The following is a 14825-nucleotide window of genomic DNA, read 5'->3' as shown; positions in this document are numbered from 1 at the left end:
TTCCTTTTTGTATTCAGCAATTTCCATTCTGTTGAAAACTAACAGGTTTTATGTACATGAGGAAAAAAATAATCCCAGAAGACAAATGATTAATGGAAAGTTTTATCCAAAACTATACCAAGTACAGTATGTATCATCTTCATGGCCTAATTCTGAATGCACAGAGGAAAGATGGGACATTTGGAGTATGTTTTCTATTTTCACTTGGAATCAGGACTAAAAATAAGGGCAAAGGACAAAAGTCTATAACATGGAATAGAGGAAAAGTCCAAATTAAGTAGCAAGACTATGCCCTAAGAGCAGCAGAGATTAATTAGTATAAAAAGGCATTTTTATTTTTAACCAGGAATAAAATCACCAAAGCACCAATATTTTGGAAAGATAAAAGAAAATAATGTTGAATAATGCTTTTGTTTAAAAAATCCAGATCTGCTGGGTCAGACAACACACTGGGAGAGTGAACAGCTATCAGTGACCAAACAGACAGGTGAAATAACAAAACTTAGAAAAAATTTGGCAAACAAGAAAAGATTAATCATTTTAGATTGAATGACACTCTGTGAGGAGGATAAAAATAACTTCATCCTGATTAAGTAAACAGATACTGCCAGGATTATTTCTAAAAGTAACAAGCACAGAAGACGAGGACACTAAAATGAAGAGAATCACTTCTCTGTTCATCTGATGGTGTCAAAGCCCATCATCAAGCTTCTTTTACCTAAAAAATTACTTGCCTTTGGAGTACACCCATGAGGACAATGTTGATTAATATTCAGTGACCTTGTGACTTACTAATTTTTGGTGTATGTGGATATTAGAAAGAGGTAAAAGGTATCTATCTAGTATTGCTTACTACCTTACGTGGCAATACCAGTGTTTCTCCCTCTATGCAAGTTTGCACTTTACCTCTCCAGCAGTACATGTGGATAAAGCCTAACACAACCAAGCCAGATTGGTAGCTGCTGTGTGAAGAAGCAGAGCAGTGGATTCCATGCATAAGTAGCAGAAGTTGTCTGCATTATATTCAGGGGGTATTTCCACAAGAGAACATGCATAACTATTAAAAGAACCATGTAGCTCCTATAAGGCACTAGAAACTAAAAGAGAGTTAAGATTAGCTTCCTCTATGGAAAGCCTTGCTTGCCATAGAATTAATGAAAATATTGACCCCACTGCACAGTAGAAGTGCACTTCTTCTTCCACTTTTCTTTAAGCACCCATAATGCCATGCAACAATGATTCTTCTCAATTCTCCTGCATTTCAATGTACTTTCATAAGTGCACAGCTTTTCAAGAACAGATCGATACCATAGCTGAATAGGATAAAGTTGCAGCACAACCAATATACAGTATGAAACTAAAGACATAATAAATTCCAAGCAAAAAACAGCACTGCAACCCAGGAGATGAGATTTACACAGGAATGTTTCTAAGGAAGCCTTTCTTAGGCTTCTCTAAATCTCGACAATGTGTATCTATTTAAATCACACTTCATGCTCAGGTTCACTGGAGTACAGAAGTCAAGGCTGCAAGGAACGTGAAAACTATTGGATATGTATCATTTTACTTGCCATGCAGTGTGGGAAATTATTTTAACACAGCCAGAGTCAGTCTATTTGCCTAGCATATACCTCTTTTAAAAAGGTACAATCAATAAATAATCCTTAAGCTCTGCAAATTTGCTATACAAAAGAATATAACATATCAAGGCTCACACACTTAAATAATGAATTCTCTCTAAACTTCACATTAGGTGTCCCCTGACCATTACATACACCACCATAAGAAAGATCCAAACCTTTAACAGTAGTCAGTATAGTTCAGCATATTGACAAAAACTGGTAATAATCCTACGGCCAAAAGCTTTACTTCAGATTTTTGAGATATCCTAGTGAATCTACCTATTCTTATATGTTGAATAAAAAAGAACAGGTATCCTTGTACCACCTGCTGGGGCACAGTAATGTAGGATACTAAACAACAAAGAGTTGTTAGAGTTATAGGCTTACCAATGCTGCCATTCACCTTCTGTTTTTCTGTATTCATTCTCTGGGGTGGCAGGCCTCAACTTTCACCTGTCTGGGAGAAAAATTTCATGGTCTTTATGCTCTGAAGGTGGGATTTAACTCATCTGACTTCTGTGTCAAAGCTATTTATCTAAACTAAATCGACTTGCTTCCCTCTGTAGTTCGTAGAGAAAAATAAAGGATGTAGTGGATGACAGGTCACATCTACCTTAGACTTGGTGCTATTGGTACTGCTTGAGTTAATCATTAGATGTCAGTCTTTTTGCATAGCAAGAGTCAGCCTATGAGTCTTAAAAATAAATGTTATTTACTTTAGCCATAAATATTTGTCTAACAGAAAACAATGTCCATGTAATCAGCAAACTGTCTATATGCCTTTCTGTCACACAACTTTTAACTCATGCAGGCCTAATTTACTCAGTCACCACAAGTGAAGTCTGGCATCTTTTAGGTGCTGTGGACCATGAATGCTTCTCCTTTTCTATCTCTCATGTCTCTTTTAATCCCACCTGCTATTTTTGTTACTCTACATTCATATTTCGTTTCTTCCTTTTATTTTGCTGGAGAGAGAGCCAAAAATGTAAGAGCCCCCATAAATAACAATTAGCTATTTAATACTAATTTAATGAGTTATCGGTTTGGTGAACTTTTCTTCTTTTTTTTCCTGGACAGATTTTTTAGAAGTCAAACAAATGCTACTATACAGAATACAGAAAATACCAAAGTCACATAGTATACCAGTACATGAATAATCAAGCAATGCAGAGTATTCAGATTCTGTCCGAGGCCAGTTCCAAATCTGTCACTGAAAACAGCAATTTTCAGAGTTGTTCAGTCCTTGTGAATTTTACCCCAATAGCTGCCTAGCTGTCAGCTGCCTGCTGAATCCATAGTAAATGCTCCTGTAAACAGTCAGTCTCCTCTGTTAATTATCTCTTTTTCTTGTTTCTGATATTTTAAGGATACTGAGTTTAAAGTTAAAATGTTATCTTAATTTTGTAAGAATGTATAAGAACTCCATGTTTGATGCAAATTATCAGTAATTGGGACTAATAAACAAATATTCAAAGCAAGCTATAACCTTTTCAGCTTCCCACCGCAAAACCAATCTTTTTCTTATAAAAGTCAATACCTTCATTAGAAAAAAACTCACTCTGAGTTTTTTTCTGAGCAAGTAAAATAAAATGCAGTCACAGGTTGATGGTAAAACATTTATCAGAATTGTATGTGTGAAATAGATACTTTCTAGTAAATGATGTAGTTAAAGAGACCTCATAAATTATGCACAGAACTAGTGACTACAGATTTTTGTATTGGGATTTTTTTTAATTAATGTTTTTGCAATTATTGCAATAAAATTTATGTTTGCAAATGCACCAGACTGGTTTAACACTATATTTCACAGAGTGACCACATTTATCAAATATGCTCAGATTTGCAAAGCTTGCCTATAAAACATTGCTGTTATCTCTTGGATTTTTAAACCAGATCACAGTCAGCTTCCATAGAGGGCTCACACCTATTTCAAAGGACACAACCTCATTCTTATACAGTACACTACGAATTTAAAGCAAATTTGCATTTTAATCTTCTACCTTTGATACAGCACCACAGCAAAAAGTGAAAATGGGAACTTAACCCTCCACAAACTTGGGGAAAATTCTGATGGGGTTTCATATTATGTGATACAAATACCTTAAATTGCTATTATAAAGTAATGCATGATTGTGTACCCTTCTTTAAATATTTCTCCATGAACTATTATGTCTTAGGATTAAGGCAGCTATCTTGAAGGTGCCGTACATACTGCTGCAACAAAAAAGACAGAAATTTCAGGTGCCCATGCTGAATGTTCTGGTTTCTAAGTGTCCACACCGGGACTGACCTAATGCATGTGAGAGAGCTCACTGCCAGCACACCTCATTTTGAAAAACTGTACCATATTGCATCCTTCTTAGATCTGTTTTCATGCCATTTGTGCATTTATATCCTTGTTATTATATCCTTCTGCACAGTAAAACATTATTTCTCTTCTAGAATGGTGTGCATAAAACAATGTGCTGACAAGAGTTAAACCAGGAAAAGGAAGGAGAAACTGATGAACAGAAGGGGCTTGTCAAGGGAGGATTTTAAGGATGACACCTGTAGTAATTCAGAGGCATGACCCTCATCCCATGTAGACCAAGTAGACCAATTCAAGCTCCATGCTATAACCTGCTATTAAATAAAGCAACTTTTATTGCTAAATGTATCTAGTCCCAGAGCTAGCCAAGTAAGTAAGTGTGGTACAGGTATGTATAAAACACTGTAAGTACTATCATTAGCATTGATTTGTATTGTTATGTATCTATTACAAGGGCCCTGTAGACCTGTCTGCTGCCTGTCTCACAAACTATGATAAATGAGATTTGTACCCGCCCAACAATGTTTGTTTGACTTTCTCAGCTAAAAAATTATAAACTGAATTTCAACAGTACCAGTGGCACAACAAAATTCTCTGATAGCCACTGTCCATACATCTGTAAGGAAACACTTAAAATTATAAAACAAATAAACAGAACACAATATAAACCGCCAAATATTAAAACTTAACACTCCAGGTCTGCCTGGCTCAAAACCTAGACAGCAGCAGCTTTCAATGTCATGAAAACCCATCCATCGTACATACTGTGAAGCAGCCACTTCAGTTTTTCATGATCCAGATTGCACAGTAGCTGTGACATTTGACTTGAAACTAGAAACATAATGGGAGTCTAATCAAAATTGTTGCAGGTGTTTCAAAATGTCTTGTAAAAATATTTGAGAACACGCCTAGCAAACAGCTAACTGGCATATTAGAATGTATCACTGCAGTGCTTCTTTAATATCTTTCTTTTAGGCAAAAAGTATCTATAACTTCCATTCAATTTTATCTTTCAAGTTATTAATATTAAAATTCTTTCATTCATGTCATGAAGACCATAATTTACAGAGTATATGCTCAAACATCAGTTATTGCATTTTTGACAGGCAATGACCCACTGCAGTTGCTGGAGGAAACAGACAGATTCAAAGCTCATTTCATGGCATTTAAAAGTGGTTATTGCTTCAGTCTCATTGTTTTGCACCTTAATTCACATAACTTTTATGACCTCTCTAAGTGTTTCAACACAGATATTAAAATACTTGGAAACCACCCTTGTTATTCATTTGACTTACCCTGTACAGAGATTTAAGGGATATGTTTCTCCAGCTAAATTCCATTCAACTTTTCTCACTTGATTTTCATTTTCAACCTTCTTTTCAACATCCATTTTCAACTTTTCCTTATTAATAGCTTATTGAAAGATATCTGCATAAACCTTTGAAAACACAAGTTCTAAAGTGCTACAGTGAAAATTCACCATAGATCAAGGGGAAAAGAGGCATCCACCATATAAAAATTAGATTCTGACTAATACTTCATATACCCTATATCTAGGCTATTTAATTACTAATCTGTAGGAAAACTCAGCATGCTTTACACTGATCATGTCACATCAGTCACAAAGACCTTCAGGAGACTGAAGCTTGGATATGAAGGTGGAACAGTTATCATTATCAGTAAATTTGTTACTTTTCTCATTTGTCAGATTATTCCCAATTTTTCAACTGACACTGAAGATTAAGAATGTGGGACAAGCTATATACTACAGTAGTCCTTCCTATTACAGGTGTTTGAGGTGGTAACTAATTAACCAGGCTCACCCACAGAGTAATCCAGGAAATCCATAATGGAAGTGACAGCATCTCCCAGGAAAAAGGGCAATCATTATGTGGTTTCCTCCTCTTCAATAGTTTCTCCTTAGAATCCAATAATAGTTCCTTACCAATTTTATCTTCTGGAGCTGGCTGGGAGAAGCAATAAATCAGGGGATCTTATTGCTAGATTTTCCATACATTCTCCGAATATCTTCTTTTAAAGTGCAAAGGCTCTCAGGAAATTGCCAGAGCTTTATATTCTTGCCATTTAGAGACAGAAATATTTGCCATCATGAAGGAGTCACTATATTGGCTTGAATTTACCTTTACATTTGCATAGTCTCACATACAACAATAACTGTATAGTAGCTTCATAGTTCAGGGTGATTATGTGCCGTTCATTACTATGTTCCCCAAAAAACACCCTCTTAAACAGTGTCACAGAAAATCACCTTTTCAAATAGTTAGGGCTGTACATACATAATCAGGCCCTTAAGTTAGGAAAAACTACTGAAGAAACTTTCTAAAAACCCTGTATGATCATTTTTTTAAAAATGCATTTCCTTCTGCCTGTAAGATAGATACTTCTATTCCTTCATTCACAGTATTAGGGAACAATATGTTGAGGTGCCATGGAAGCTGGGAACTGAATTATTCATCTGTTAGCAGGATCAACATGCAGAAGAACAAGTTGAAAACTCCTATAGGTAGGCTAGAAGAAAAGGTATTCCTACAGAAATACAACTAGAAAAAGGAATCATATTCCATCAAACACACTGGTATAACTTCCAGTACATAAATTCAAGCTACAGCCAGGGGCCTTTGATATCTTCTCACAGTTTTCAGCCACAATTCAAAACTTTATTCCATCAACCACAAGAGGTGGGATTTTTTTCTTTACTGCTCTCCAACATTTTTCCTACAGGTCACAAACTGACAAATGGCATGCTTTGTTAGGAGTATGTTTCCTCACCTAACTGTAGCATCAGGAATGTATTTCAATACAGCAAGAGTCCGTATTTTTTAGCTTTAAAGTATGAATTTGTCACCTTAAAAGAGCCTCCTCACAGTGCTGGATGTTTATTTCCTTACTGGTCACGCAAGGGTTTATATGCTTTTGTACAAATATTTGGAAAAAATACCTACTGGTGCATATTCCTTCTGCTAACACTTGCTTTTTTTCTCATTCAGTGCAACCGTGTTGCAACATGTTAGAATACTCACTCAATGAACAAATTGACCTCTTCAGTTACAGAATTTATGTAAAAAAAAAGCCAACCCAACAAAAAACCTCTTAAAATATTAAAGTACATTTATAGTGAGTGTATCTCTTGCAGTTTGGTTGACAGACTGTGATCCTTTGCATAACGGATACTGAACATTCTGGATTATGCTTCACCTAATTTTAAAAGGGTGGCAGCCCTATGAATGCATAAAGGGACCAAGAGGAATGCTTGGTTTGTACCTCAGTATTACAGGACTAAGCACCACCAGCAGACTTGTTAAATCTTATGCATTCAGTAAAAATCTTGGAAACTTCTCCACCAAGGTGCCTGCAGTTGAGAACATAATCACAGCTTCTCTCCTGTTCCAGGTTCCCATCTGTCAGATCCATCTGCACTCTGATCCATTACGCACTGATTATCTGCATCTGGTACTTGAAAACAGGGTGGGAACAGATGCAAAGCACTATACTGGAGCTAAAGAAGGTGGCAAGTGAGCCACCACAATTAAAGGTTCATATACAGTGGCAGGAATGCAGTAGTCTTATCTATGGACCCACCTATCCTCTATATGGGGTTACATACAGAGACAGGATTGAGTGCTCTCTTGCACCATGGAAACAATCAAGAAAATTTATATTAAAAGTAGTAGTTTAAACCATACTTTTAGTTGGCATACACAATACTGGTTAATACTGGCAGTTAAAAAAAAAAACAAAACAACAACAACAAAAAACCACACCCAAACAACAACAAGAACAAATAGATTACACAAAAAAACCCACAAAACCAAATAATCAAGCCTGACCTCTTCTTACCTATTTTCGTGTTCCTGTTCTTGTGTTATCCACTCCCCTGACCTAACACAAACATCTGTCAGGTTGCCTGCTAAATTGGGATATGAAATATATCTGGATTCAAAATAGTCTATTCCTTGTCAGGTTAATTTCAATCTAATTAAATTCTGAATATAATTCAGCACATAATTCACCACACAGCAATGCAAATGCTTACACTGACAAAGAAAGTAAGAAACATTTCAGGTAGGAGCAGGAAGGATTGCATCTTCTTGTAGTAGTTCTTTCTTATTCTAGCTTGAAGTAATCACAGTCTAATTATCATTGTACTGTTTCAAAGCTCATCAAGATGATTTAAGAAGACAGTGCCACCATGAGTAGCAGTCCTCCTCATCACTCACATTCCCCATTCCCTTCCTTGTGCAAGATTTACTGAATATGCAGGTAAGTCTGATGAATTCACTGATCACGCTGAAAACGAACTTTCTTGTAAAACTGATTTTTGGCTGAACCACAGGTGAACTAACCGATGGCACACTTACACAGCTGGACCAACACAAGAAAGTGGATGGAAGCTCAGACAGGTGAAAGAGTTCCCTTTGGGAGACAGAACAGCTGAAAATCGTCTGCTTTTTCTAAGCATGAAACTGCACTTCTACTATTCCCTTTTACTGCTCCTCTGACTTTTAAGCAAAGGCTTCTAGTCCTAGCTTATCAGCATTTTTAAACAAGCACTACATACAACTGTGGTACATAAAGCCAGCAGAAGCAGGTGCAAATTGTTCCCTCTCACATGGAAAGTTCTCTACAGTTTTTTACTAAACAAGTATCTAACTCTCACTCAAAACAGTTTAAATATATGAAACAATATAAATAGCTTCTGGTATATTCCAAGTAACTGGTAAATAAAAATGTACTAGACAGTAATTTTTGCAGTGTTTCTCAAATACACTTTTTTCCTTTTGTGCTGCTCTATGTTTAAATGTTAAGGCTCCAATAAAGCAGTGATGGTTTTGTGCTTTAGGGAATATATACTACATGCTTCTTTTAGGCTGGACAGAAAACAATTCTCAGATTTGACTGGAGAACTATAATATTTCATACACCATGTTGCCAGCAGGCTTAGCAGTTTGAGCAGAAAAAACAATAAACAGTCCTTTTCCACATCTTCAGGACTTCAGGACAACCAAATAGGAATCTCTAGTAGGAATCTCTACAGCTATGAGGATTACTGTTCTTTGGTCAGACATTTACTAGTAAAACAAATTACTAGTAAAGCAAAGATATGCATGCTGAAACCAAAACAATTCTGGCATTATAATCACTGTATACAACAAGCATTTTGGATTTCTTTGCCAGGCACTGCTGTGGTATGGCACAATCTGCTCCTCAGGGTTCTGTAGTGGGCCCAGTCCTGTTTAATAACTTTATCAACACTCTGGACAAGGGGATTGAGTGTACCCTCAGTCAGTTTGCAGATGACAGCAAGCTGGGTGGGAGCACTGAACATCTGGAGGGCAGGAAGGCTCTGCAGCTCTGAATCCATGGGCCAAAGTGAACTTTATGAGGTTTAATAAGGCAACAAGGCAAATTGCCAGGTCCTGCCCTTGCAGGTCCCATGCAGTGCTACAGGTCTGGGGAAGCATGGCCAGAATGATGCCCATTGGAAAAGGACCTGGGGGAGCTGGTTCACAGCAGCTGAACTTGAGCCAGCATCTGCCTGCTGCCCAGGAAGGTCGATGGCATAGTGTGGCCAGCAGAACCAGGCAGTGATTGTTCCCCTGTACTCAGCAGTGGTGAGGCCACACCTTGAACCCTGTGTTCAGTTCTGGGCCCCTCACTAGAGAGAAAGGCATTGGGGTGCTGGAGCATGTCCAGACAAGGGCAAGAGAGCTGGTGAAGGGTCTGGAGCACAAGTCTCATGAGGAGCAGCTGAAAGAGCTGGGACTGTTCAGCTGGAGAAAAGGAAGCTCAGCAAGGCCTTTATCACTCTCTACAACTACCTGAAAGGAAGTTGTAGCCAGGTGGGTGTCAGCCTTTTCCCCCAAGTAACAAGTGATAGGACAAGAGGAAATGTCCCCAAGTTGCACCAAGGGAGGTTTAGATTGGATATTAATAGAAATTTCTTCACCAAAAAGGTTGTCAAGCTTTGGAACAGGCCTCCCAGGGAAGTTGTTAAGCCACCATTCCTGAAGGTATTTAAAAGGCATGTAGATGTGGCACTTAAGGACACGGTATAGTAGTGGACTTAGTAGTGCTGGCTTTACAGTTAGGTTCAATGACCTTAAAGGTCTTTCCCAATTTTAATGATTCTAGTTAGGGATCCATGTAAGACAAATACTCTAAATCTTCACCTTCTCATTCTTATGAGTTTTCTCATTCTTCTTTCACTAGAGATAAACCACTAGCTTTTAAAGTAATCAGCAAAGAGTTGACACATTCCTGTAGTCTCTGTAACAAAATTTTCCCTCAAAATGCTTCCTCAAGCTCCATAACTTTTTTTTTTATAATTGACAAAACATTATTTTAGTAGCTGGCTCACCTACTGGATTAAGCTGTTATAACAACTAACTTTATTCAAAGCACTGGCACCCAGCACACAAGGTGATCACCATTCATATCTTCTCCCTAAATGAGGGCATGGGACTTTTTGTCTCCAATATATATATAATATTCTCCCTGGGATTTCCATCCTTATTGACTCAGCTTTGGGAAGGAAACTGAATGTTAACCTACTGGACAGGGGATTTACAATAATATCTCCCTGTGCAACTTCAGAAGCAGGCTCTACACTGTTGCAGAGCTTAGGTAGTGTTTTCTTGTGACTAGAATGTAGATTATCAGCTGTGCCAAGTTAGAAATTGAGTCAACAGAGCAGTTGTTTGAAACTGAGAACAGAATTTGAAGATTCAAACCACATTAAAAAATAGCCAATACTTCATATTGCAAGTCTATTTCTGCTAAATGGACTGTGAAAATCAATAGCAAACTCCATTTGCTAAATAACACTTGTAAGCTCTGACTTGGCTAAGGGAATCTGGACTCAAATGATTTGTGCATACCTACCAGCAAGAACTCCATGGAAATTCTTAATTTTTGCCATGTGGTCACTGGCAAGCAGCTTTGAAAGACCAAAGTGATTTTGACATCTGCATTTTTGAACTTGCACCTATGCATTAAAAAAAAAATAGCCAACAGGCAGTGGTTTTCCCTAAATAAATTACTAGAAATAATTCAAGTATGCTTAGCAATTTTGCTGCTGAAGTCTTTTGAATAAATCAACACAATCTGCATATGGTCAATTTTTCAGGAATCAATGTGCTTGGTGATATGACTTCTAACTCTCTCATAAAGCTGTCATAATGCTAAAATCAGATGCACCCTCTTAATATTTTCTGTATTGTTTATCAGTTGGGTGGCAAAAGAGCCAGGAACCAGAAAAAGCCACTGGAACAAATGCAGTCGTTTCAGCAGAACAACTGTTTTCCTCAAACAGTTAAGTCTTGCATTCACCTCTAGCTTTAGCAGAATTGCCTGTCCAGTGTGTTCCTTAAAAAGTCAAATAGAGGTACCTGTAAGGCATCAAGTCACTTTGACACACATAATTTCTCATTTGGGAAACTGGGTTAAGCAACTCTGGGCAGCATTAGCTGTGTCTGCATTGGGGAGCTGATATCACTGTACCTTTACTAATGCAGCTACAATGGCTCCGTTGTACATAAGGAAACAGGTGCTCAAACAAACTCCTTACAAGGCCTTAGCAGAGTGGCATGACAGCCTGGGCAAACTCTCTCAAAGGTTCCATGAGGAAAGTGTCAGGATTAACTTCCAAAGCTTGTGTTCCTGACTGATACATCAGAACCACAGGAACAGAGAACAGGCTGAAAAGGTTTGCTGGGGATAACCTCTTTGTGGTGTGCTGGCTCTGTCCTCAGAGGTCAGAGATGGCCCCTGGTTTCCACAACCATCCCTGCTTTCTGCACACTGATGCTATAGCCTTGTCCCACTCTGCTTGAAAGGTACATCTAGAACTTCTGCTCTTTTCTAAGATTTTTTTCTTTTTTTTAACCAGGTAAAAATTTTCTAAACCAGACCTGCCTTCAGTTAGCGCCAAATTCAACTTGTAAATACTGGTCTACTAGTACTCCTGAATGCAAAAGGTGGTCCTGTTATGTTTTTGCCGCTTACCAGTTAGCGTCGACCTGAGCTTTTTATTATTTTTATTATTATTATTTATTTTTATTATTTTTTTCAATGTTCTATTCTCCTAGTGCACGTGATGCAAGAAGAAACGCGGGATGACAGTGCTTTAGTTAGAGGATGCAGGCGATAGAGGAAGGGTGCCACGCGAACTCGCAGGTGCAGCGCTCCTCCGCGCCCGAGGGGACGTGCGGGCAGGGCTACAGGACCGGGCGGGGAGTGAGGAGGGCTGAGGGACTGCCCCGGGGAGCCCGGACACCTCCCACCCGCCTTTCTCCCTCCCTGGGGGCCGGGGGCTGCTCTCCGCTCGCTCCCGGAGCCGGAGCGTTTCTCGTCAGAGAAGGCCGTGGCTGCGAAAGGAGGGCAGCTCCTCTCCCAAGGAGGCCCCAGCCCCAGCGAAGCACGCCCTTTAGGAGCAGGTGGCACATCCTGGGGGAGCCTTCCTCCTCCTCCTCCATCTCCTCCTCCACGTCCTAGCGCTGGTGGCCCGGAAGGGAAGCCCTGCCCCTCCTCTTCATCCAGCTCCCAGGTGGCAGCGGCCATCTCCGTGGGTCCCTCTTCGCTGCCTCCCGCGGCTCCGCTTCACCTGTAGCGCGGCCGCGGGGCGGGCAGAAGGCGACTGCCCCCCGCCCTCCCGCTTCCCTCCGCCCGCCCTGCCTCCCGGGACACGGCCGCTGCTTCCTCCCGCTCCGGCTGCGGCCCTGACGTCGCTTCCTTCCAACATGGCGAGGGCAGGTTGTTGCTGCGGCCGCCGCCGCCGGTGCTGATGGAGGCGGGCGCGGGCCGGGGGCGGCTCGGGGACTGACGGGCGCCGTCCGCGCACACACGCATCGGGGGCGGGAGGAGAAGGGAAGAGAACGCTTCGTCTTCCCTCAGCCGCGGGGGTTGGCTGTCGGCGCCGCCCGGGCCCACCCCAGCCTCCCCCGGGGAGCCGCCGAGCGGGTGTCGGGACGCCCTGCGAGGGAGCCCTTCCCCCGCGGCCGCCGCGGCCCCTGGCAGCGCTCCCGGTGGGAGAGGCCGGTGCCCCGCTCTCACTTCCCCGCTCCACCCTCCTCCTCTCACGGCTCGATTGCGCCCATGTATGAAGGGAAGAAGACGAAAAACATGTTTCTGACCCGGGCCCTGGAGAAGATCCTGGCCGACAAGGAGGTGAAGAAGGCGCATCACTCCCAGCTGCGCAAAGCCTGCGAGGTGGCACTAGGTGAGGCGCAGCTCGGGCGGGCAGGGAAGGGGCGGCCAGAGGTCGGGGTGCGCTTCAGGGCCCGCTTTGCCTGTGTGTGTTTGTGTTGGCGGGGGGGGCTGTGGGGCTTCTCAGGGAATGAGGCAGAGGGACTGCCCGGCAGGGCAGGGTCGGGGGCGGTGCGGATGTGCGCTGAGCAGTGGCACAGGTTTGGGTCGTGCGGCACAGCCCCCCGGAGGTGTGGGCGCCCTGGGCTGCGGGCGAGCATCGCCCCTCGCCGGGAGCGGCCCCGTGCTGACAGCAGCGACGAGGGCGCTGCGGCGCCCGCCGGGTTCTTCTCCTCCTCCTTCCCTCCTCCTCCTCCCCACTCGCAGGATGAATAGGCAGACACGGAGCTGAGCTGAGCTGACCTGGAAGCAGACGGCCGGCGGGGAGGGAGCAGGTGACAGGCAGCGGTGAGGGCGGAGGGACGGGTGAGGAAGAGGGGGTGGCGGAGAGCGAGAGACAATGACATCGGGCCATGTCTGGAGCTGGTGGCTCTTGGGAGCCGGGAGAGGGCTGGAGAGGGAGAGGATGGCCCGGGAGATGTGCGAGGGAGAGCCTTAGGCGAGTCGTTCCTGGTGGAGAAACAGCTGATGGGAAGAGAGCTTCCTTCATGCATGGCAGAGCTGGAGCGGCCACGGATGATAACAGAATCACAGAGGTGTTAGGGTTGAAAGGGACTTCTGGAGATCATCAGTCAAGCCCCTATGTTGTTGGATTCCCAAGATGTGGGAACGTTTGCCTGCTTCGGGCCGAAGGAGGGGTGTTGGGTTTGTAGTGCAGCTGTGTCAGCGCCACCTCATCTGGAAGCGTGCGGGAAGTGCCGGTGCTGGATAGTACAAAGCACATGTAGGCATCCAATTACGGGCAGCTTAAAAGGACAACTTGGGCTTCACGATTCTGACATGACGAGTACAGGCGGGCCTTAACCCTGTGTGACAAAATACTGACATACTTACTGACAGACTTCTAGAGAAAAACCTGCTTCATTTAAGTAATATGTAAATGGATTGTGTCCCTCCCTTTCTAGTGTAACTGTTTCTGTTTTGTAGATAATTATCTTGATTTTGTACAGTAATGTCTGATTAAATGGATTTGTTTGATGAGATAACGTTAAATTGAAATTTGCTTGTTTTAAAAATAAGTATAAGCACTTCGAAGTTGTTCTTTTGTCATTCTGTTAATTCATATGTTAGTGCTTTTTTTTTTTTTTTAAAAAAAACTGTCCTGTTCTTGATTTCTTTGTCTGTGAAAGATCCTGACAAAGGGAGGGGCAGAAATGACCATACTTCAGCTATTTATTTCTTCTTAATTAAAATTGATGAGAAACAGTTTTTTTATTACATTTTTCGTATATTACTAGAGTGGTTAACAGTAATCTTATAATTTATGCAAATGAGATTAAATTGTTAACCCTTTGGCCCTTCTGTTGACTTTAGACTGTGCATTTAAGTTAGAAATAAACCAGAGAAATGTTTCTTTATAGTTAAACTAAGTTTCTATCCAGTCTGTATGTCATCCATAGAATTAGACAGTGGTATTAATCTTATGTTTCTGCCATACTTTATTTCAGTAGCTTGATCTATCTTAAATATCATCCAGATCCCTCTAAGCATGGCTCCATTGTGTTCTGCAG

General features: G+C 41.5%; 1 protein-coding gene across 1 annotated transcript in view; it reads left to right on the top strand.

The window, feature by feature from the left end:
* Positions 1 to 12625: 12625 nt before the first annotated feature.
* ARFGEF1 (ADP ribosylation factor guanine nucleotide exchange factor 1) overlaps positions 12626 to 14825 on the top strand; it is an 85389-nt gene continuing 83189 nt past the window's right edge. The window contains exon 1 of the mRNA XM_054000537.1: positions 12626 to 13168. Within this exon, the coding sequence (XP_053856512.1) occupies positions 13045 to 13168 (124 nt within the window). The 5' untranslated portion in view covers positions 12626 to 13044. The remainder of the gene's footprint in view (positions 13169 to 14825) is intronic.

The sequence above is a fragment of the Vidua macroura genome, chromosome 1 (assembly GCF_024509145.1).
Source record: "Vidua macroura isolate BioBank_ID:100142 chromosome 1, ASM2450914v1, whole genome shotgun sequence".
Classification (NCBI taxonomy): domain Eukaryota; kingdom Metazoa; phylum Chordata; class Aves; order Passeriformes; family Viduidae; genus Vidua; species Vidua macroura.
This window is presented reverse-complemented; position numbering and strand designations above follow the sequence as displayed.